The sequence below is a fragment of the Lepidochelys olivacea genome, assembly GCF_965140295.1.
Source record: "Lepidochelys olivacea isolate rLepOli2 genome assembly, chromosome: 3".
In the NCBI taxonomy this organism is placed as follows: domain Eukaryota; kingdom Metazoa; phylum Chordata; order Testudines; family Cheloniidae; genus Lepidochelys; species Lepidochelys olivacea.
Window position 1 is genome coordinate 120,998,812 of NC_140413.1, and position 25,754 is coordinate 121,024,565.

Sequence of the window (25,754 nt, forward strand, 5' to 3'; positions counted from 1 at the left end):
AATCTGAAGATTTGACCCATAATTATTATCACTATTGGACACAAACATTATCAGTTTGTGATTGTACATATTTTTATTTGCTTGGTGTGGACAGGAAATTGAAAATTCAGCTGCAGCAACTTCGTTGGAAGGGGGCAAAAAGTGTAAGCCATGAGTACCAAGAAAGATCCTGCGCTCGCTGTCAGAAATCCTTGGGACTAGTGATGAATAGAGGTGCAGTGTGCAATGGATGCAGTCATCGAGTGTGCTCTGAGTGCCGTGTCTGCCTGAATCCCTATTTGTGGAAATGCACCATCTGTTATGCTCATGGGTGAGAAATTTGACTAGTTTTGCTGAGCCATCTCTGTTGTTTGTGGTGTTGTAATAGTTAGAGAAGCAAATAAAATGCCTAAATTGTTATAATTAAGGTAGCATTGACAAGAGTTGAAAGCCTAGGGTGAAAACCTCACCCCGTTGAAGTCAGTGGGAATTTTGTCATTGACTTCAGTGGAGCCAGAATTTCACCCCTTCTGTTTAGCAAAATGGACAGGTCACAGAGACTCAAACATGCGTCAGTATTTCCTGGGGCTGTGATAGTGTTAGATCTCATAAGGTAGGGCAGGATTTGGTATAGTCAGTTCTTCCATAGAAATTATCTGAAGAAAACCCAGATAGCTGCAGTAACTGATACTGTGATTCCCACAGATGGCTATCTTCCCTATGAGTCAGTACTGAACCAGTGCATTCCTGCAGGGTGCTGGGGATCTTGTGCCACAGGAGGTGCCATCTTTTGGATGAGATGTTTGGCTGAGTTCTTGACTACTTCCTTGTCATTATTTTTCCCAAGGCCCTTATCACAAGAGTAGAGGTATCCCCACTGTGTTTAATAATAATAACAACAATAATAATACTTAATAATTAATATAATAAATAATATGAAACTATAGTACATGTAGATTAAAAATGTATAACAAATATTAATAACAACATTCTGATGACAAGCGCATATAGTCAGAGACAGCCCTATGCTTATCTAATTTAAGTTTGTTACCTTTTGATTTCATTGCATATTACTTTGTTCTTGTATTACCAGAAAGTGTAAACAAGAGTTTTTGATTTACCTTCTCTGTACTACTATATTAAATACCTCCACTGAATATACTCTTATTCAGAACATCCTGTCTAAGCTCAATAGTCCAAATCAGGGATATTCTGATACATTTCTGACTTTGATGAGAAATGTTGTGGTACTTTATAGACAAAAACAGAGTTTTGAAATCAAACGAGCAGTTCTGAAGGTGAAATTCATCCCTGTGCATAGGACAAGTATTTTAAATGAAATTCATCACTGTGAAGGAGGTCAGTATAAGGGCTATGCACCACGTAAATCCCTCTTTACACCTCAAATTTAGGTTGAAATAAGAACTCAAGTGATACATAGGTCTTGTACTAGCTTTTTGAACAGGATTGACGATCTGTGGATGGTTGCCAGTTTAAAGTCAGTTTTCAGAGTAGCAGCCGTGTTAGTCTGTATCCGCAAAAAGAACAGGAGTACTTGTGGCACCTTAGAGACTAACAAATTTATTTGAGCATAAGCTTTCGTGGGCTACAGCCCACTTCATCGGATGCATAGAATGGAACCTATAGTAAGAAGATATATATATATACACACACATACAGAGAACATGAAAAGGTGGAGTAAGAGGCTAATTAATTAAGATGAGCTATTATCAGCAGGAGAAAAAAACTTTTGTAGTGATAATCAAGATGGCCCATTTAGAGAGTTGACAAGAAGGTGTGAGGATACTTAACACGGGGAAATAGATTCAATATGTGTAATGACCCAGCCACTCCCAGTCTCTATTCAAACCCAAGTTAATGGTATTTAGTTTGCATATTAATTAATATGCCATTAACTTGGGTTTGAATAGAGGCTGGGAGTGGCTGGATCATTACACATATTGAATCTATTTCCCCGTGTTAAGTATCCTCACACCTTCTTGTCAACTCTCTAAATGGGCCATCTTGATTATCACTACAAAAGTTTTTTTCTCCTGCTGATAATAGCTCATCTTAATTAATTAGCCTCTTACTCCACCTTTTCATGTTCTCTGTATGTGTGTGTATATATATATATCTTCTTACTATAGGTTCCATTCTATGCATCCGATGAAGTGGGCTGTAGCCCACGAAAGCTTATGCTCAAATAAATTTGTTAGTCTCTAAGGTGCCACAAGTACTCCTGTTCTTTTTAAAGTCAGTTTGTGTATCTTGGGTGACAGTGCAGACTTTAAGAATGCACAATGAATGTCTTTTCATGTAAATTGTGATTTTTAAACCATGTATTTGAAATGCATTTATCACAAAACAGGCACAGTAGTTTGCTCGACATTTGGGGCTAAATAATTATGAGTTTGTTTTTTTCGGGGGGAAGGAGGGAAAAGCAGCTTTTGAATTATATGAGCTCCAGAACCATTATCTCCACCTCCAAAGTGCTTTTCTTTTTAGTGAAAAGGGGATGGATTCATAACTATTTTTGTGTGTAGGAAACCATAAGTTAAAGACAAATGGACCACATTTTTTCTCATTTGTTTTTTAAGACTATTGTTCAGAGGCTAAGTGTAACATGGAAAAACTCTTTTTATCCCAAAGCAACTAAAAATAGAGGTTTATAATAAAAGTGTCATTTCAGCCAATTAAGATCACATCATATCGTATCTCATATCATTACTTATCCTGATATTTAGTAATGCATGCAGCAAGACACACACACATAAACACGCCCAAGGAAATCTATTTTTCTGTCTATTGCAGACGTTGAAAAATTATGCATCCTCAGTGAGTGAAATTTACCTTTGAGGAGAAGGACAGCACAAGGCCCTGTCTGCGCTTAAGCCTCATTTGAGCTTATCACTTAGGGCCTGATCCAAAGCCCATTGGAATCATTGGGAGTTTTTCCATTGACTTTAATGGGCTTTGGTTCAGGACTATAAAGCTTAAGAGATGGATAGGGCTATGTGTGGACCCTCTGTAATGGAGTAGTTCTACTCAGTGCCCTATATTTTATGGGAAGAGGAAGGATGTAGAAATTTAGAGTCTGATTTTCAGAGATACAGTACTGAGCACTCATACCTTCTGTTGAAGTCAAGAAAAGCACGTTGACTTCCGAAAATCAGCGTCTAAATGACTTCTTGCAGAATCTAGGCCAGCAGAGTCTCTGTGTGTCTTTGTGATGGCAAGTAGAGTGACTGCTTATAAATGATCAATTACAAAACATACTGGTGTACATTTGATAGGCAGTATAATTTCATTATCTTCATCTTGATTTTTTTTAATCCTGATGCTATTATCTAGCTCTCAGTTGCTGTTAAAATGTTTTTTCCCCCACAAAACATTGGTATCAGCAACATCACTGACGTTCTTCCTCCCCTACCCTGCTCTTTAAATACTAGTTTTAGATATTAGATTATCTGTGGAGACAAACTTCATAGACCAAACTGAGCATAAGCAATGACAAAAAGGCTACCATAAAACACCGTTTTTGACATTTCAAAAACAAAATGGAAATGTATTTCCTGTGTGCTATATCTAGATGATTGTAGGTATTACTATGAGTCACGCATAAGTGAACAGAAATCAGCCATCATCCTCTGTTCATGGTCTTGCTCTGATAAGTTTATAAATGTGAATAGAAGTATCTTTTAACTTCTCATATGCCCTTTCTCTGTGCATGGCTGAGGGCAAATATCTCTAAAGCAGTCCCATTATAGCCTTGGATATGATTTATCACAGGGCTACATACATGTCCCCATTTGCTAGATGAACACTGTCAGCCAAATTCAACTCTTAAGTGCTCACATCCCACCTGTCCAAAGAAAATAAATGTTTAACTGAGGTCGGCATTTGGTTTGCTATATCATGAGTAGAAAGAAGGCCAAGCTGCAATGTTCCAATTGGCATCTTAACCTCAGAAAGTTTGGGGATGTTCGGATCAGGGATTTTGGGGCTGATCATATTGTTAGTCATGTAATGTATTCAAACTAAATAAATCTGGATTGAATGAATGCTAGATGTAAAGTAACATTTAAATATGTACATCCTGTGGTAAGATGGAAGCGGTGAACAAGGATAAAGTTATTTATAATGTTGTTTGTCTTTCTAAATCAGTGGTCCCCAAACTTTTCAGGGTAGCATCCCCCTTACCCCTGTCCATTCCCCCCATAAAAGCATGATTTTATGGAAAATATATCTCTTGTTCAAGAAATTTGATATATTTTTTTGATTTTGAGATTACAGGTATGGATGATAAAGGTAACTGTATTGACATAGTATGGATTTAGACATCTGTCAGGTGTTTGATTTAGTTCCGCATAACATTCTGATTAAAAAATTAGCACTATACAAAATCAATATATCACATATTAAATGGATTAAAAACTGGCTAATTGATAAACTTCAAAAAATAATTGTAAATGGGGAGTCATCATCCAAAGCAGGTGTTTCTAGTGGGCTCCCACAGGGATCTGTTCTTGGTGTAATGCTATTTTGTATGTTTATCAATGATCGAGGAGAAAATATTAAATCTTTGCTGGCAAAGTGTGCAGGTGACATGAAAATAAGTAAAATGGTAAATAATGATAAAGATAGGTCAATTATACAGAGCAGTCTAGATCACTTGGTGAGATGAGGTCATTTGAACAACAGACAACGTATATAGGTCAGTTACAGGATTGGGGACTCTGTTTTGGAAGCAGTGACACTGAAAAGGACCTCAGGGGTCATGATGAATAACTAACTGAATATGAGCTCCCTGTGTGTTACTGTGGCTAAACTGGCTAATGCAATTCTTGGATGTATAACCAGGGGAAAATCAAACAGGAAGTTGATATAATTTATGTATACATACGTTTGGCAGAAACTGGGAATGGGCGACAGGGAATGGATCACTTGATGATTACCTGTTGTGTTCATTCCCTCTGGAGCACCTGGCATTGGCCACTGTTGGATAATGGGCTAGTTGGACCTTTGGTCTGAACCAGTATGGCTGTTCTTATGTACAGCACTGGTGAGACTGCTACTAGAATAGTCTGTCCAGGTCTGGTCTCCACACTCCAAAAGGGTGTTGAACAATTGGAAAGAGTTCAGAAAAGAACTACAAGAATGATATGAGGTCTGGAAAACTTGCCTTACAGTGGAAACTTAAGAAGTTAACTCTATTTATCTAATCCATGGTTTATATATAGCCACATGGGGAGTAGTTCTGGTAGCATAGGGCTCTTAAATGTGACAAAGGCATAACAATGCCCAGTGGTTGGAAGCTGAAGCTAGATAAATATAAGCTAGAAATAAGGTGCACATTTAGAACAGTGAGTGTAATTAACCATTGGATCAAGTTACCTAGTGTTGTGATGGATTCATCATCACTTGAAGTCTTTAAGTCAAGATTGGATGTCTTTCTAGCAAATATGCTCCAGTCCAACCACAAGATATAGGCTTGAGGCAGGAATTACTGGGTGAAGATCACTGGCCTGTGGCGTGTAGGTCAGACTAAATCAGGGGTGGGGAACCTGTGGCCAGATCCGGCCCGCTGCTTCATTTCATCTGGCCCACGGCAAGTCTCTGTGCTGCAGGCCGGAAGCCCCGAGCCTTGGTGCCCTCTCTTCCACCCCCTCACGGGGCTTGAGCCGCAAGCACCTGCTCGCCAGGTTGCCAGAAGTCTGGTTGGCTCTGTGCTGCTCCCAGCATGTCCCTGCGGCATCTAGGAGCAGGTGTGATCAGGGAAGCTCTACGCGTTGCCCCCATCCCCAGCGCCGGCTCCGCAGTTCCCATTGGCTGGGAATCACGGCCAATGGGAGCTGCGGGGGCAGCACTTGTGGGCCTGGGCAGCATGCACCATGCAGAGCCCCCTCACCCCTCTGCCTAGGGGCTGGACATGGCGGCCGCTTCTGGGAGCAGCACGGAGCCCCAGCAGGCAGGGAGCCTGCCTTAGCCACGCTGTGCCACTGACCAGGAGCCGCCTGAGGTAAGTGTCGCCCGGCCGGAGCCTGCACCCTGAGCCTCCTGCCCCAAGTTGGAACCCCCTCCCACACCCTAACTCCTTCCCAGACCCCGCACCTCATACTTCCTCCCTACCTCCTGCCCCAACCCTGAGCATGCTCCTGCACTCCAAACCCCTTGGCCCCAGCCTGGAGCCCCCTTCTGCACCCCAAACCCCTCATCCCCAGCCCCACACCAGAGCCCTCACTCCCTCCCACACCTCAGCCCCCAGCCCAGAGCCCCCTCCTGCACACTGAACCCCTCATTTCTCCCCTTGTCCCTACCCTGGAGCCTAGGGGAGGCCCCGAACCCCCCCACCCGCTGGGCTGTGTGTGGCCCATGACTGATTTTTTTCCGTGGGTCAGTGGTCCCTGGTAGAAAAAAGGTTCCCCACCCGTGGACTAGATGGTCATAAGGCCTTCTGGCCTTAAAATGTATGAATCTAAGAAAACTTAAAAATAACACTTCTGTCTGAATATTTTCACCTGCTAAAGTTACAAATAATAGAATGAGATTGGAGAAAATATATTTATTTTTGTCTGTTTTTCTTTGATTGTTTTATGCATTTGATGGCACTTTGTATCCGATCCACAACATTTTTTTATTTTATCTGATTAAATTTTCACAGTTGCACAAAATTATGGGTTTTAAGCATCTTTTTCTTCATTTGTAGATTTAAATTTTCACAGCTGTGGGAAATTATGGGGGGAGTTCACACAAGGGGGACAGACAATAATTATTTTATCATAGTAGACGTTGAGATTCAAAAAATTGAAGCTTTATAACCATCAAAACACAAATTGTCTACATCACATGTCAAAATATACAAAGTAAATATCCTCAAGTCAAACTTTAATAAATTCTCAAGCAGTACGTTTCTTACTTTGTCTATCTATACATTTTTATTATTACTGATGGAAATATTTCTTCTTCAGTTTGTGTGTGTATGGTGAAATAGATGTTTACCTGCATTTACCGATACAAATCTAATCCTTCAAGCCTAATCATAGCACATTATATGGATTTAAAGCAGTGTCCAGAACAGTTATACCAGAACCTCTACTGCCAAATTTTCTGATTCCATTGTCTTAAATTAAGCACCATAATCTATGGTTAGACACCTAAATAAATGGCCTGATTTTAAGAGGAGCTGAACATACTCCATTTCCAATGGAGTAAGTTAAAGTTGCAGGTGTTCAACTCCTCTGAATACAAAGACACTTATTTAGGTGCCTAAAAATGGAACCTAAAACCAAGCTGAAACAAAAGCACACAGCATCCTAAACATTGTACCATATTTTAAAAGGGAATGAATTGAGAACCAGCATGGCAACTCAACCGCTGCATTTCCTGGCCTTTGTGAATTTCAGTCAGAATTATATATAGTTTTTTGGTTTTGTTTAGTTACAGGCTTTTGAATTTTTCTCAAGGATCTGTCCTTATGTGCATTTCATACTCATTAAAATATCACCCATTTGATCTCATGATCCTGATGCATGCAAGTAATGTGCATGACAGTTGCTACCAGTGGCACTAGCTTCTTGAAAGAGGAGCAGGGTAAGGTTAGGGTTAGGCCATGGCACCACCACACTGTCCACATCAGTGAGGAGGGAGTGTGTTGCACCTTCTAGGGTTATGGCACTGCAGCATGTGCTGCTCTTATATAGCCATTCTGTCTTACACCTAGGAGCACACACTACAGTACCTTTACATTCCCTCAAGCTAGGCTATGGCAGTAAACAGCAAACTAGCCCTAAGGGCCTTATCTGAGGTCACAGAGCAAGTCAGGTGCAGAGCTAGGAATAGAATCAAGGACTCTTGACTTCCAGTGTGTTGCTCTAAACACTAGATAATAAGTCAGGGCAGAAGAGTTCTTACAGGGAGCACAAAGCTGATCACAAAGCTGAACTCAGGGTCAGATTGTAGTGATCTCCCATTAGTTATACTGTACAATTAAGAAGGATCACTCTGTAGTCTTTGACTGTTAATTAGATTTTTGCCTTAAGTGCACATGTATATGGTCCTGAAAATTCATCTTGGAAACTGTGAAAAAGGTTCAAATATCTGTTTGTTTGTTTTTCAGAGACATTAAAGTGAAGACTGGGGAATGGTTCTTTGAGGAACGTGCCAAGAAATTCCCAGCTGACGGTAATTACTGGAGCAGGCAACAAACTGCTTTGCGGTGTATAGTCTTCATCTAACTAATATACAATACAAAATCTTGACACACGGCTTTGTTTCATTTTTAGCCCATTTAGTAGGAGATAGGTCTGAAATAAAGACTAGATCTTGTGGTATGTGTCTCTACAGTGGGTGTAAGACAGCAGAATGCCTGCCTGTTTGCCTCAAGCATAAGCCAGAAGAAGGCCTTTAAAGGGCAAAGTACTTTGGCTGGATAAAATGAAATATGATAACCATATCAATTTGAACAATGTAACTGAAATTGTGAGCACCAAATAAGTGTGCACCTTAAGACGAATAAGAAATACAATGGTCTGTGAAATAAATATAGATGCACTAGGGTATGTGGACTGCAAAGAGATGTCTTGCAGCCTTTTAAGTTAATGGCAAAGTTCCTATTGATTTCAGTGATGTAGGTTCAAAGCTTACAAAGAGGACAGGATAGAATAGACAATAAAAAGGGGAAATTTACAAACCTACCATGAGACAGTGTTCAGCACATACTAATCTATGGGAACCTAAACCAAAACCCGTTTGGAGCCCAGTTATGCCATCCCCCTTGTGTAGGGCCCTCCTATGCCACTGGGGACACAACGTAGCCAATGGGTGTGTGGTGGTGGCAGATCCGTCCTCATCCACAGCACTGGAACCCAAAGCAGGTCAAGTGAATGAGGAACATGCTGCATCGCCCAAAGGGCTGCTACAGTGTGTGCTCTACCCCTGCATTCTGGGGAAAGGATTGTGTTTTATGAGACACAGTCCCTTCTTGAGCTCCCCTGGGGGTGGTGTCGCTTCCCACTTTCCCTATCTGGGACCTGTGTCTAAATGACACAACCTGGACCAGAGTATCCCCATTTTATGACTTCAGATGTAAGAAGGGATAATACGCAGGTGAAGCCAATAGACACTGGTCCTTAAAATACCCCCTCAGGGAGCTCTGTTTATCTGTGGAAACATTAGCAATATAAGAGAAGAAGGATGTTATACATTAAGTAATCAAGCAGTCTTTGAAACAACAGGTATTCACTGAAAGCTGGCATCAAAACAAAGTGAGAAGATGAGTAATGATACACTTCCTTGCTAAAAATCAGACAGCAGTTATTTATCAACTTCACTGAATCCCCTTCTAGATAGAACACATTTCCCAATTTAATAATGTTGGTTGATTCACCTTCTTGCGGTCAGTGGAGTTCCAAAAGTTGTTATATGCACTCATTTCTCTCTCTCTCTCTCTCTCTCTCCCCAGAGGTGGTTGGTGAGAGTAGTAAAGATGTAAATCTAAACAATCTCTCACAAATACAGAAAAGTGATTTTCTGTTATTCTTCTTCAAGTGCTTGTTGATGTCCATTCCAATCAAGTGTGTGCACGCACACTTGCTCGTTGGCTTGAAGATTTTCCCCCTAGCAGCATCCATTGGGTCGTCCTGGGCGCCCCTGGAGTCGCACCCTCGTGGTGCCTAATATATAGCCCTGCCGACCTGCTACCCCTTCAGTTCCTTCTTACCGCCAGAGACAGTGGCTGGAACTTCCCGTAGCTCTTGCTCAGCAAGTTCATTCTTTATCTGGTTGTATATAGTTAGTTCGTTAGTGTTATTAGTGTCTTAGTATAGAGTTTGTTGCCCACCGCCTTTTCCCCCACTCTGCTTCCTGGAGCCGTGATATGCCACGTTCCCCAGGTTTTAAAAACTGTGTGGCCTGCACCAAGCGCATGCCAAAGAGTGACCCACATTTGTCGTGTCTACGGTGCCTGGGGAGATCCGTCAGAAAGATCGTTGTAAGATGTGCTGCAAGTTCCGTCTGAGAACTCTTAAGGAAAGGGAACAGTGCTCAAGGAGATCCTGATGGAGGCAGCTCTACGCCCCCACTCTGACCCAGGCTTGGGAGACCCGACCCCTACTGTGTCATCCTCGATGTGGAACGCCCTGGTGCCATCGGCGAGCTCGGCACCGAGAAAGGATTCTTCTTCTTCAAGTGATTGTTCACGTCCATTCCAATTAGGGGTGCATGCGCTGTGAGCACGGACGTCGGAAATTTTTCCCTTAGCAGTTCCTGTCAGGATGGCAGGGGAGCCCCTCAGAGTAGCACCCTCATGGTGGTGTATATATTACCCTGCCGGCCCGACCCCCCTTCAGTTCCTTCTTACCGTCCGTGGCAGTGTTGGAACGTTCTCTCTCTCTCTCTCTCTCTCGCTTGTGAGTGATCCCTTAGCCTTTCATATGTAGTTATCAGTTAGTTATCAGTAGTTAGAAATCCATTGTCTCAGGTGTCTGGAAGCTACTTCCAGCACCAGCCTTGGGCTGCGGTGAATGCCGGAAGCCCAGGGTTTTAAAGCTTGCGCCACGTGCCACAAGTCTATGCCCAACAGCGACCCCCACAATTCCTGTCTCCGGTGTCTGGGAGAGTCTCATCAAGCAGAGCGCTGCAAGATCTGAAAGGCCTTTAAGCTGTGCACCAAGAAAGAAATGCTGGAAATGGCCCACCTTGATTATCACTACAAAAGGTTTTCTTCTCTCCCTCCCCCGCTCTCCTGCTGGTATTCGCTCATCTTCAGTGATCACTCTCCTTACAGTATGTATGATAACACCCATTGTTTCATGTTCTCTGTGTATATACATTTCCCCACTGTATTTTCCACTGAATGCATCCGATGAAGTGAGCTGTAGCTCACGAAAGCTTATGCTCAAATAAATTTGTTAGTCTCTAAGGTGCCACAAGTCCTCCTTTTCTTTTTAAGAAAGAAAGAGACTTTCGCCTTAAGCAATTGCTCATGGAGGCTGCGTTACAACCTCCAGCCTCCAACCAACCGGCACTGGCATCCTCGGTGCCAAGTGCCCCGGCATCCGTGTGTGACCTGGCACCGCAAATCATCGGCACCGAGACGGGACAACAAACTTTGGCACTGGTCGACTTCTCCGGCACCGACTAAGCGGCACAAGCACGGAGAAAGAGGGCGCTCTCCCCAGAGAGCTGCTAAGCTGCTCAGAGATGCTCCCAGCACGCAAAGACACATTGCGGGCCCAAGCCAAGAAGCTGCACCGTTGACTCTGGCGCCACAGGCCCCGTTGAGTCCGGTACCCAGCGAATTTAGTGCTGACAAGGGGTTGGAGGAGGTCCTTGAACATCCCTCCACACCCGACACTTTTGAGGCAGCAAAAGACCTCATTGAGTTGTCAGTGCCAAGCCCCCTCCGGCACCACCTAGAAGAGTGCTATCCAGAGGGAAGCCAGCAATGGTGCGCCGTTCAGGTCACCATCTCGGCACCACTCCTGGTCGAGTTCAGCATCCCATTATTCCCCGGTGCCCACAACCCAGCGTGAGGTTACAGCACTGGAGGCGAACCAGCCAGTGCCACCCGCGGCAACTGCACACCAGTCCCCAACACCGATCCCAGTCCCGGAACTCCCGGTACCGTTCGTTGTCCTGGTCAGCCAGGCACCACTCCCTGGCACCCTGCGACCACTGCATGTTCGGCACTGCTGTGGTCCACTCAGTCAGCATCCTTGGGATCCGAGGCCGACTCTGGTCGCTCTAGCTATAGTAGCCATTCCAAGTCGCCACACAGGCACCCATCAAGGACAAGGGATGCCACTCTCTCCCGGCCACCCCCAGACTCACAAGAGCAACCGGTGCCCCCAGACCCAATATCCGAGATGGCGCCAAGCTCTGCGACACCTCAAGAGGTGCCAGCCCCGTAGGGCCCTGAAGTGACCCAGGTCTGTGGGGACACAGAGGAGGGTCTAGATGAGGACAACCTCTTCCCCAGACGAGGTGGTGGGTATGTCAGTGTCAGGACCGCCACCAATAGACCACAGGGCTCACCAGGAGCTGCTCCGCAGAATTGCCCTCAATATGGGCCTTCAGGCGCAGACAGAACAGCACACCTAACCAGGGCCAGAATAAGCCCCAACCTGGAAACAAGCAAGGGTTTTGAGGGCGCGCCTGAGGACAGTGTACCAACCCAGTTCCTGGATCCATCCCCAGGATTTTTAAACTGATTAACCCACTTCTACCATGCGTGGTCCCATATAACATCGGACCTATGGATCCTACGCACAGTACAGGTGGGATACACTCTCCAGTTTTCCTCCTCCTCTCCCTCCCACCCATCTTCCCCGTCCCTCTTCAGGGACCCCTCTCACGAGCAACTCCTTATGCAGGAGGTTCGTTCGCTCCTCGAGATAGGTGTGGTGGAGGAGATTCCGCAGGAGCTAAGGGGAAAGGGGTTTTACTCCTGTTACTTTCTAATTCCCAAGGCAAAGGGGGGGTCTTTGACCCATTTTAGACCTTCGCGGACTCAACAAATTTTTGGTCAAGCTCCAGTTCCACATGGTCTCCCTGAGCACTATTATTCCATCTTTGTATCTGGGGGATTGGTACTCTGCTCTCGACATGAAGGACACATATTTTCATATCGCTATTCATCTGACACACCAACGCTTCCTCCGGTTTGCCATAAACCAACATCACTACCAGTTCATGGTTCTCCCATTCGGCCTCTCCACAGCCCCCTGAGTGTTCACGAAATCCATGTTGGTGGTGACAGCCTTCCTGCAGAAAAGGCAGGTTCGAGTGTTCCTGTACCTCGACAACTGGCTTCTCACAGGTCGTTCCAAGAAAGAGGTTCAGTCCCACATGACGATGGCCATGGACATGTTTCACAGGCTGGGGCTCCTCCTCAATGTGCCCAAATCTTCTCTCATACCCACCCAAAGGTTAGAGTTTATAGGGGCAGTCCTGGACTCAATACAGGCAAAAGCAAGCCTTCCAGAGCCCAGATTCCAGGCCATAGAGCAGATCGTAAATTCAATGCTTTGGTATCCCACTACCACATTCAGGTGTTGCCTACAGCTGATAGGACATATGGCAGCATGCACGTACATGGTCAGGCATGCCCAACTGAGACTCAGACCCTTACAAGCGTGGCTCACACTGTCCTACCGTCCGTACAGAGGCCCCCTGGACCGCATGGTGACAATCCTGGCTCAGGTGCTAGAATCCCTGTGCTGGTGGCTGGACCAACTAGTGGTCTGTGCAGGGGACCCCTTCGCCAAGCCCCAGTCTTCTCTGACGTTAGTAACAGATGCATCAGTTCTGGGCTGGGGCTCACACTTAGGGGACCTGAGGACGCAAGGCTTGTGGTCGAGGGACGAGATACCTCTCCATATCAACCTGAAGAAGCTCAGGGCGGTTCATCTGGCCTGCCAAACCTTTCATGCCACCTTACAAGGTCACAGCGTGACAGTCCTGACAGACAACACCACTGCCATGTTCTATATAAACAAACAAGGCGGAGCCCGCCCCTCACCTCTCTGTTGCGAGGCTCTCCTTCTCTGGGACTTCTGTATAGCCCGATCCATTCAGCTCGAAGCATCCTACCTCCCAGGAGTGCGGAACAAGCTTGCGGATTGCCTCAGCAGGTCTTACCACATGCACGAGTGGTCAATCAGGTTGGACATCATACAGTCAGTCTTCCAGAATTGGGGTTATCCCCAAGTAGACCTCTTTGCCCCCGAGAGCAACAGTCAGTGCCCTCAGTTCTGCTCATTCCAAAACCACAGTCCAGGCTTGGTCGCTGATGCGTTCTTAACACCATGGGGCTGGGGTCTGAATTATGCCTTCCCTCCTATCCTGCTTATCCACTGGGTCCTCCTTAAAATTCACAGAGACAGGGCGATGGTAATCATGATTGCCCCATCTTGGCCCAGACAGCATGGGTATACAACCCTTATAGAGCTGTCCGTGAATGCCCCTATTGCCCTGCCCCTCCATCGAGACCTGATCACACAGGACCACGGGTGCCTCCTTCACCCAAACCTGCAATCTTTGCATCTCATGGCTTGGTAACTCTGTGGCTAAATTCCATGGACAGACAGTGCTCTCAGTCGGTGAGACAGATTCTCCTCGGCAGTAGGAAACCTTCCACTAGGGCTACCTAACTGGCAAAATGGAAAAGGTTTTCCTGTTGGTGTAAACCCAAGTGCCTTCAACCACTCCAGGCTCCCTTCCCAGTTATTCTAGAATACCTCCTGCGCCTTAAGCATCAGGGTCTATCCCCTTCCTCCATAAGAGTGCACCTGGCAGCCATTTCAGGTTTCCATTCAGGGGAGTCTGGGCGCTTGGTGTTTTCTAATCCCATAGTGGGGCGATTCCTCAAAGGTCTGGAAAGGGGGTTCCCCCAATTCTGGCCCACCTGTCCCAACCTGGAACTTAAACTTGGTCCTCTCCAAATCATGAGCCCACCATTTGAGCCCCTGGCCACTTGCTCCCTCCTCTACCTCTCTTGGAAGGTGGCCGTTACTTCGACAAGGAGGGTGTCTGAGCTGAGAGCCCTCACCTCTGAACTGCCTTACACAGTGTTTCATAAGGACAAGATGCAGCTTAGACCACACCCTAAATTTCTCCCCAAGGTGGTCTCCCAATTCCACATGGGTGAGGACATTTGCTTACCGGTGTTCTTTCCAAAACCCCACATGAGCCTGGGACACTGCAGCCTACACACCCTGGATGTCCGGAGAGCCTTGGCGTTCTATATAGAGCGAACGAAACCTTTCCTCAAGTCGACTCAATTGTTTGTCACCATAGCTGACAGAATGAAGGGTCTTCCTTCTCTGTGCAATGCATATCATCCTGGATTGCAGACTGCATTTGCACATGCTATGAATTGGCCAAGGTTCCAGCCCCAGCAATTACGGCCCATTCAACCAGAGCACAGGCATCTTCGACAGTCTTTCTGGCTCAGGTCCCTATCCATGAGATCTGTAAAGCAGCCACCTGGTCTTCAGTGCACACGTTTACAGCCCACTATGCTGTTAACCAACAGGCCAGAGATGATGCAGCAGTCGGCAGAGCTGTTCTCCAATCAATCGTTCCATGACTTCTACCCTCCTCCTATGGTAAGCTTGGAAGTCACCTAATTGGAATGGACGTGAACAATCACTCAAAGAAGAAAAGACGGTTACCTACTGTCAAGGTTCCTTCCCCAGTCTGAACTCTAGGGTACAGATGTGGGGACCTGCATGAAAGACCCCCTAAGCTTATTCTTACCAGCTTAGGTTAAAAACTTCCCCAGGGTACAAACTTTGCCTTGTCCTTGAACAGTATGCTGCCACCACCAAGCGTTTTAAACAAAGAACAGGGAAAGAGATCACTTGGAGATGTCTTCCCCCAAAATATCCCCCCAAGCCCTACACCCCCTTTCCTGGGAAAGGCTTGACAATAATCCTCACCAATTGGTACAGGTGAACACAGACCCAAGCCCTTGGAACTCAAGAACAATGAAAAAATCAATTAGGTTCTTAAAAGAAGAATTTTAATTAAAGAAAAGGTAAAAGAATCACCTCTGTAAAATCAGGATGGTAAATACCTTACAGGGTAGTCAGATTGAAAACATAGAGAATCCCTCGAGGCAAAACCTTAAGTTACAAAAAGACACAAAAACAGGAATATACATTCCATCCAGCACAGCTTATTTTACCAGCCATTAAACAAAAGGAAATCTAACGCATTTTTAGCTGCATTACTTACTAACTTAACAGGAGTTATAAGGCTGCATTCCTGATCTGTTCCCAGCAAAAGCATCACACAGACAGATAGACCTTTTGTTCCCCCCCACCTTCAGATTTGAAAGTATCTTGTCTCCTCATTGGTCATTTTGGGTCAGGTGCCAGCGAGGTTACCTTAGCTTCTTAACCCTTTACAGGTGAAAGGGTTTTTTCTCTGGCCAGGAGGGATTTTATAGCACTGTGTACAGAAAGATGGTTACTCTTCCCTGTATATTTATGACACCTACCTTTTCATAACTGTTGTTCTTTGAGATGTGTTGTTCATGTCCATTACAATACCCACCTCCCCTTCCCCTCTGTTGGAGTCAACAGCAAGAAGGAACCAAAGGGGGGGTCGGGCAGGCAGGGTAATATATATACCACCATGAGGGCACTACTCTAGGGGGCTCCCCTGCCCTCCTGATGGGAGATGCTAAGGGAAAAACTTTCCGACGTCCATGTACGCAGCATGCACACACCTAATTGGAATGGACGTGAACAACACATCTCGAAGAACAACAGTTACGAAAAGGTAGGTAACAGTCTTTTCCCGAGACACTCAGCACTGACACAGCTCCTCATGTGGCCCATCTGATAGTAGGCACCGTTCCCACTCACCAGTGCCTCAAAAGAAGAAGCCGGGTGACTGTTCTCCTCCAGCCAAGTTACGAGACATGTGACCCCAGGTGGGCCACTCTTCAGGATCCCCTGCCGGGGCCATGTCAACTCCTGCCCAAGTGCGGCAGTTGAGTCCGGCCCCACCTCGATTACTGGCGCCTACACAGCAGCTGCAGCTCCCATAGTCGCTGGAAGTGTACCAGGCTGCTCAGGACCTCCTCCATCTTACGGCACCGTTCTCGCCTGCCAGGGAGGAACCCTCAGCACCAGTGGATTCGCGTCCTCCAGTGCATTCAAAGGGGAAGCCGGGTATGGTGTCAAGACAATCCCCCTCGCCATGTTCCTCGGCACCTACCTGCTTGGACAGAGAGCCTACCCGCTCCCTGAGCTCTCGACATTCAAGACACCGAGGATCGGCTCCTCCATGGTCTTCAGTGTCTGAGACCTCGAAGTCAGAGTCCATCTCCTATTGCTCTGGGTGGAGCAGAAGTCGCAGGTCGAGGTCCGGCAGAGACATGAGAGAGCCCCAGGCATGGCCTCCGCAGTGGCAGAACCCGCCTCAGTGGCCCTTCTGGACCCCCTGGGCTTTTCACCAGGGCCAGGGAGGAACCCAGGGTCTATGCTCTGGGACATCTTCCGTGGACTCTGCCACCTTCATGCCACCTTCTGCTACGCATCTGCCCTCGGTGTCTACGGTCCTGACACCTCTGCCTCCAGCTCCATTGTTGACTCCAGCACTGTGCTTGGCTCCGACCTCAGCACCGCCCTTCATGGCATCAACACACCCATCTCCCACGCTTGACCTTGATGCAGGCACCGGCGGCCCCAGGACTGATGTTGGCACCAGGGCCCCTGCTTCCAGTGGCTCTTGTGAGCATGCCGATGTAGTTCCCTCCTGTAGGGCTGATGACTGCGCTGACACCTGCTTCAACATCCACAGCCCTGGCATCGTCGATGGCACCACTACCTCCAACGCTGCCTCAAGAGTCATGTGACCCCTCAGGGGCAGATGGTAGGGAGCTTCCACTCCTGGCACATGCTTCCTCCCCGTCATCACTGCACGAAGCATTGATGGGGACAGCCATAGCCATATGTTGCTACGTAGGGCTGCCCAGGGTCTGGGCATCAGGGCTGAGGAGGTGGTAAAGGAGGCTGATCCCATGGTGGACATCCTAGCGCCCTCGGGACCTTCACGTATACCCTTGCCACTTACAAAGACCATTGTGGACACCACTAAGACCTAGTGGCAGACGCCGGCATCCTTGCACCTATTGCCAATCGCAACAAGCAGCGGTATTTCATCCCCTCCAGAGGGTTCGAGCATTTATACTCTCACCTCCTGATTCGCTGGTGGTTGATGCGGCTAACCAGTGTGAGAGACAGGGCTTCCAAAGACCCTCCCCAAGGAACAGGGATGCTAAACACCTAGATCTTGTGGGGAGAAAGGTCTACTCGACAGTGGTTTGCAGCTCTGTATCGCTAACCAACAGGCCATTGTGGGCAGGTACTTGTACAACACCTGTGCAGCAATGGCAAAGTTTATGGAACTCGTCCCTTCGGATTCCCGAGCAGGGTTCACAGCCTTGGTGGAGGAAGGGAAGCTAATCTCCCGGGCTTCCCTGCAGGCTACATTAGACGCTGCAGATGCCACCACTAGAGTGATGGTGATGGGGGTAGCTATGAGGCGCAAAGCTTGGCTCCAAATCTCAGGGTTACCCTACGAGGTCCAGCAAACCATTCAGGACCTCCCATTTGAGGGCGGGACACTGTTTTCGGAAAAGACAGGCAAGCGGCTGAACAGCCTGAAAGACTCCCGAGCCACCCTCAAATCCTTGGGCCTGCATGCCCCCACCACGCAGTGGAGACACTTCCGCCCGCTCTGCTAGAACCCCCTCAAAGGTTCTAGCAGCAGAGCTGCCAGGACGGTTCTCGGAGGAGGAGCAGGAGTGGCAGGAGGAGGCAACACCCTTCCTCAACTCAGGGCTCTGGCCAGCCCAAACAGCCCTCTGGCCCTAAACCAGCCTTTTGAAGGTGCAGTCGAGGATGGCGCACCAGATCACGAACTGGATCTAACCCGCCTTACTTTTTCCTCGTGACTATCCCCTTTCTACCGTTCATGGTCCCCTATCACCTCGGACAGCTGGGTGATTCGCACAGTAGAGAGGGGATACTCCATCCAATTCTGTGCCCTCCCGCCCTTCCACCCTCCTTCCCCGTCCCTCTTCAGGGACCCTTCTCACGAGCAACTTCTCATTCAGGAGGTGCAGTCACTCCTATCACTAGGGGTGGTGGAGGAGGTTCCTCTGGAGCACAGGGGCGAGGGCTTCTATTCCCGGTATTTCCTAATACCAAAAGCCAAAGGTGGCCTCAGGCCTATCCTGGACCTACGCGAGCTCAATAAGTTCGTGAAGAAACTCAGGTTCAACATGGTCTCCCTGGCTTCCATCATCCCTTCACTAGATCCAGCAGACTGGTATGCCGCCCTCGACTTGAAGGACGTGTATTTTCACATCGCGATCACTCAGAACCACACGAAGTTCCTCAGGTTTGTGGCCAATGGTTCCCACTACCAATTTACTGTCTTTCCGTTCAGCCTGTCAGCAGCAGCTTGAGTATTCACCAAATGCATGGCTGTCTTCACCACTTTTCTGCGGAGACATCAGGTACAGGTATTTCCGTACCTCGATGACTGACTGATCAAAGGCCACTCCAGGACACAAGTGGAAACTCAGGTCGCGTTTATCAAAGCCACCTTTGACAACCTGGGTCTGCTCCTAAATGAAGCAAAATCGACTCTGTCTCCCATCCAGAGGATAGAGTTCACAGTGGCAGTACTGGACTTGACCCAAGCCAGGGCATTCCTCCCACAGGTGAGGTTTCAAGCCCTCAACGACATGATCCAGGGAGTCACGCAGATTCCCACCACTGCTGCAAGAAAGTGCCTGGGGCTTCTCAGGCACATGGCAGCCTTATGTACATGATACGACACGCCAGACTCAGGTTTTGGCCACTACAGTCGTGGCTAGCATCAGTCTATCGACCTGCCCGGGACGGCTTGGACAAGATGGTGACCTTGCCTCCCCCTGTCCTCGATTCACTATGGTAGTGGACCAATGCCCAGCAGGTGTGCTCAGGGGTCCCCTTTGCTGCCCCACAGCCATCCCTGTCGTTGGTGACGGACATTGGATTTGGGTTGAGGAGCTCATCTGGGGGACCGCAGGAACCAAGGCCTCTGGTTGCAAGCAGATCTGTGCCTCCACATCAATGTCAGAGAGCTCAGGGCAGTGCGCCTAGCATGTCAGACATACTGCCCTTACCTAACTGGACAATGTGTTTCAGTCATGATGGACAATACGGCTGCAATGTTCTATGTCAACAAACGGGGACGCACACTCCTCTCCCCTGTGCCGGGAAGCCCTCATGCTATGGACTTCTGTGTAGAACATTCAGTCGACCTCCAGGTGTCATACCTGGCTGGGATTCAGAACAAACTGGCAGACCGCCTCAGCAGGTCGTTCCGCAGCCGTGCGTGCTCCCTTCGCCCAGACGTTGCAACTTCAGTCTTCCAGAGGTGGGGATTTCCCTTGATCGATCACTTTGCCACACGACGCAACAGGAAGTGCCAGCAGTTCTGCTCCTTCCAGAATCACAACCTGGGCTCCACAGCAGATGTGTTTCTCCTCCACTGGGAAGGGGCTTTCTTATATGCCTTCCCGCCAATACCACTTGTTCACAAGGTCCTGCTCAAGATGCGCAGAGATGGTGCTCGGGTTATACTGATAGCACCGGCCTTGCCTCGTCAGCATTGGTCCACATCTCTCCTAGACATGTCAGTGGGAGCCCTGATTACCTTGCTGCTCTTCCCGGACCTTCTCACACAGGATCACGGATGTCTCCAACAGTCTCCTGCAGTCGCTCCATCTCACAGCATGGAAGCTCCATGGTTGAATCTGTCAGAGCTTTCCTGTTCAGACCAGATTAGACAGGTCCTCCTTGGCAGTAGAAAATCCTCGATGAGGGCCACGTACCTTGCCAAGTGGAAGAGATTTTTAATCTCATCGGCACAGCACGACTCGCCACTGATACTAGCCTCAGTGCTGCACATTCTGGACTACCTTCTATATCTGAAACAGGAGGGTCTCTCATTACCTTCTATAAGAGTGCACTTTGCTGCCATCTTGGTATTCCACCTGGGTGTACAAGGCCGCTTGGTTTTTTTGTAACCCCATGGTCAGCCGCTTCCTAAAGGGGCTCGACAGGCTGTACCCGCATGTTTGCCAACCAGTTCCTGCTTGGGACCTCAACTTGGTCCTCTCTAGACTCATGGGGCACCCCTTTGAGCCTTTAGCAACATGCTCCCTGCTCTACCTCTCCTACAATGTCACGTTCCTGGTGGCGATAACCTCGGCCAAGAAGGTGTCTGAGCTCAGGGCTCTGACTTCAGACCCATCCTACACGGTGTTCTTTAAGGACAAAGTTCAGCTCAGGCCACACCCTGCATTCCTCCCAAATGTTGTGTCGCAGTTCCACATCAACCAGGACATTTTCCTTCTGGTTTTCTACCCTAAACCTCATTTTAACAACAGGGAGCAGAGGCTCCACACTCTGAACTTCTGAAAAGCGCTTGCTTTCTACACAGAGAGAACTAAACTGTTCAGGAAGTCGGTCCAGCTCTTTGTGGCAGACAGGATGAAAGGCCAGTTGGTTTCGGCCCAGCACATTTCATCATGGATCTTGGCCTGTATCAGCAAGTGCTACAAACCTGGAAGGGGTCCTCGTGCCTCCGATCACTGCGCACTCTACCAGGGCCCAGGCTTCATCGATGGCATTCCTGGCTCAAGTTCCCACCCAGGAAATCTGCAGCGCAGCAACGTGGTCTTCCATACACACTTTTGCCACGCACGATGCAATCACCTGGCAGGCCAGAGACAATACGGCCTTTGGAAAAGCAGTACTCCAATCAGTGAACAGCTCCGACCCCACCTCCTGAATTTGGCTTAGAAGTCACCTGATGGAATGGACATTAAGCAAGCACTCGAAGAAGAAAATCTGGTTACTCACTTCTCGTAACTGTTTTTCTTCGAGATGTGTTGTTCATGTCCATTCCAATACCCACCCTCCTACCCCTCTGTCGGAGTAGCTAGCAAGAAGGAACTGAAGGGATGGCAGGTCGGCAGGGCTCTATATTGAGTGCCATGAAAGTGCGACTCCAGGGGGCACCCAGGGCAGCCCGACAGATGCTGCTAGGGGGAAAATCTTCCAGCCAACGCGCACGTGTGAGCGCACACACCTGTTTGGAATGGACATGAACAACACATCTCGAAGAACAACAGTTACAAGAAGTGAGTAACCGTTTTTTCTCAGACATTGGGCCTGGTCCTACAGGGTGCTGAGTGCTCTCAATTCCCAATGAAGTAAACTGTGGTTGATGACATTCGTCACCTTTCAGGATCAGGTCTCTGGATAACTGAAACACTGCATTGTGCTTAGTTATGCATCCTCCAAGAGTGTACTGACAGAGCCCTCTTTTGGCTTGATAGAGTAATACAAGGTTAATTTACTAGTATACACTATGGCTAACATTTTTATTCTTTCCATGTTATAGGCTTTAAAAAATGAAATACTATACCGGTATGCCACTTCTCCTGTTAATATTTTAGCAGCTTAAACAACCAACCTTCATAAAAGCATTTAGCTGCTTTTACTAAATAGTAAATTACAGTAGAACCTCAGAGTTATGAACACCTCGGGAATGGAGGTTGTGTGTAACTCCAAAATGTTCGTAATTCTGAACAAAACATTACGATTGTTCTTTCAAAAGTTTACAACTGAATGTTGACTTAATAGTTTTGAAACTTTACTATGCAGGAGAAAAATGCTGCTTTTAACCATCTTAATTTAAATGAAACGAGCACAGAAACAGTTTCTTTACCTTGTCAAACCTTTTTTTTTAAACTTTCCCTTTATTTTTTTGAGTAGTTTATGTTTGACGGAGTACTGTACTGTATTTGCTTTTTTGTCTCTGTTGCTGCCTAATTGTGTACTTCCGTTCCAAATGAGGTCTGTGGTTGACTAGTCAGTTTGTAACGTGGGTGTTCTTAACTCTGAGGCTCTACTGTAATGGGCTAAAGCAGCAATAAACCCAGATACCGGACATTACTCATGATAATTGTCCTTGTGGTCAACTGAGCATCAAATTCAGGACACTTGGTAAATTTTATAACATTTAGAAAAAATTATTACTACCACGAAACCCAACTGTTAAAAGGTGTTACCTCTTCTATTGTTATAGTTAATGATGTCTTCTGCAACAGACCACAATACTCACATTGCTCTTAGAGCAATATTACTAGTGACATGCTGACATTGCTAACAGTGACTTAGCAATGAGCCAGTTACTTGCTATTTTCCATTTATTAAATTATTTTAGTTTACAACTTTTGTCTGTTTGTGATTTTTATGACTCTAATTGTTCGTGATTGATAAAGCACTTATGATTGTTGTTCTTAAAGACTTGTGATTGGTCATCTAAGTCATGTCATTGTTTCTGCTCCCTGATTGGATGACCCAAGCTTTATACACAGTCTCTTTTTTGTTTGTGAGTCATTGGTGCATATTCATAATTGTTCAAATGTATTGTGTGAAAAATGAAAAGACCTTTTCAAAATCACATTGAAAGTGCTTCCATGAGTATTACTTTTCTGTCTGTTCATTTGCACTACTTTTCACAGTGTTTATGTTTTATAGATCATATTTACTTCTGTACAGTGGGTCAGCACAACACCTATGCACTACTCAGGTCCCATTTACCTCCACTTAGCACCCTAGAGAAGAAGGATTGTCTTGTATTGGTTAGCCTCGGACTTGGAGACCCTGCTTCTATTCCCTGCTCTGCCATAGACTTCCTGTGTGACCTTTGGCAAGTCACTTAGATCTGTGCCTCAGGCCAGATCTATACTGCAGACTTATGTTAGTAGAACTACATTTCTCAGGGGTATGACATAACTACTGCCTCTCGGAGAGGTGGATTAATTACACTGGTGGGAGAGCTGTCTCCCGTTGGTGAAGGAGCATCTTCATTTAAGCGCTGATCCTACATTTTAAGTGAAGACCTGCCCTCAGTTCCCCTTCTGTAAAATGGGGATAATGGTAGTTCCCTACCATGCAAGAGTGTGAGGATAAATACATTAAAATGTTGTAAAGTACTCAGATACTATGGTGATATATATATACATATAAGTATCTTAGATAGATAGGCCCAGTATCTGGGAATCAGATAAGATTACTTTTCTGTATTTATGAGAGGTTTTTCACAGTCAAGCTGGAAATGCATATCGAGTGGGGTCCTGCAGGGATCAGTCCGGGGTCTGGTTCTGTTCAATATCTTCATAAATGATATAGATAATGGGCATAGAGCATACACTTATAAAAGTTGCGGATGATACCAAGCTGCAATGGGTTGCGAATGCTTTGCAGGATAGGATAAACATTCAAAATGATCTGAACAAACTGGAGAAATGTTCTGAAGTAAATAGTCTGAAATTCAATAAGGACAAATGCACTAAGGAAGAAACAATCAATTGCACATGTACAAAATGGGAAATAACTGCCTAGGAAGGAGTACCGTGGAAAGGGATCTGGGAGTTGTAGTGGATTGCAAGATAAATATGAGTCAACAGCAAACATCATTCTAGGATGTATTAGCAGGAGTGTTGTAAGCAAGACATGAGAATTAGTTATTCCACGCTACTCTGTGCTGATAAGACCTCAACAGGAGTATCATGTCTGGTTCTGGGCACCATATTTCAGGAAAGATCTGGACAAATTGGAGAAAGTCCAGAGAAGAGAAACAAAAATGAGTAAAGGTCTAGAAAACATGACCTGTGTGGAAAGATTGAAAAAATTGGGTTTGTTAAGTCTGGAGAAGAGACGACTGAGGGGGGACATGATAACAGTTTTCAAGTACATAAAAGGTTGTTACAAGGAGGAGGGAGAAAAATTGTTCTCGTTAACGTCTGAGGATAGGACAAGAAGCAGTGGGTTTAAATTGTAGCAAGGGAGGTTTAGGTTTGACATTAGGAAAAACTTCCTGTCTGGGTAATTAAGCACTGAAACAAATTGCCTTCAGAGGTTGTGGAATCTACGGCATTGGAGGTTTTTAAGAACAGGTTAGACAATCACCATTCAGGAATGATCTGGTTGTTACACAGTCCTTCCTTGAGTTCAGGGGACTGGACTAGATGACCTCTTGAGGTCCCTTGCAGTCCTACACTTCTATTATTAGCATCTTTAGTCTTGCCAAACTACCTCTGAAGAGAGGGTGAGGTAAGCTAATAAAACAGTTTTTGGCTTAGGTGAGATTTAAGTGGTGCTTAGGGCTTGTGGTGGCCTGTTGCACTGGGTTTAATTTCACCTATAGTGATTTACATCCTCTCGAGCTTTTATATATTTAGTCCGGTGCCTGAAAGCACCTTGATTCTGAAAATTGTTATCTAAGTGCTGATTACTGTTATTGCTACAAAATGACCTCTACATTATTTTCTTGCTTCATAGGTAGACACGAAACAGCTGGTGCAAAGCTCTTGAAATCTTATCAAAAACTGAGGTAAGACTTGTAGAAGGACAAATTGTCCTAGGGCACTGAGACTACAATACAATGAACATATTTTATAATACCAAACAGCTTGCTGCTTAAGTTTTCTGATTACCAAGACGGCAAATCTCAAGATTTAAAAAAGTTTGGAATGCAATTAGAGTACTATAGAAAGATTGCCACTCTTTTTGGCTTTGTACATTCTATAGAAAGAGTAGAAAGAATCCTACTTTTAGCTGGACAGTTTCCTTGCTTTAGTTTATTGGAAATTCAGGGAAGCATACAGTATTTTGCTGTAATCTTTTTCTCCAGTGCTTTTCACATTTACAGGCTCTGTTTAAATGATGTCGGTTGAAAATCATTGCAGGAAAAACAGTAGTGGTACAAACATGCAGTTAACTGACTGGAGATTTTGCCTATTGTTATTTTTTAAGTAAATATAAGACAGGAAGATCCCTATTTGTCAAGGTGCACCTAAGTGTAAGCAGTGTATATTCTGTTAAAGGAATCTTGTTCCTTTAAAAATGAGTAAATAAGAATAGATACAAATCATAGACCAAACTGAGGCTTTCTGGTGGGGCATAGGTGCATCACCAGAGAACCTGTGGATGGTCGGATACAATGGTGAGGATGATCATATAAGTATCTAGATAGAACAGAGTAGAAGCATGGGGAAGTGCACTGTCTGCATTGGGGGTTTTGATTGTGTTAAGAGTACAGGATCAAGGGGCAGATCATTGCCCCTGATCTGGCCCCTTTATGCTGCATGAAGGGGTTGGGGTAGAATAAAAGTGCTCTAAAAGCCC

At 46.1% G+C, this 25,754-nt stretch overlaps 1 protein-coding gene across 1 annotated transcript in view; it reads left to right on the top strand.

Moving 5' to 3' along the window:
• The window catches only part of SYTL3 (synaptotagmin like 3), a 68,527-nt gene that overhangs the window by 16,919 nt on the left and 25,854 nt on the right, over positions 1-25,754 (top strand). The window contains exons 6-8 of the mRNA XM_084623492.1: positions 95-310; positions 8,099-8,163; positions 24,909-24,960. Coding sequence (XP_084479618.1) covers positions 95-310; positions 8,099-8,163; positions 24,909-24,960 — 333 coding nt within the window. The remainder of the gene's footprint in view (positions 1-94; positions 311-8,098; positions 8,164-24,908; positions 24,961-25,754) is intronic.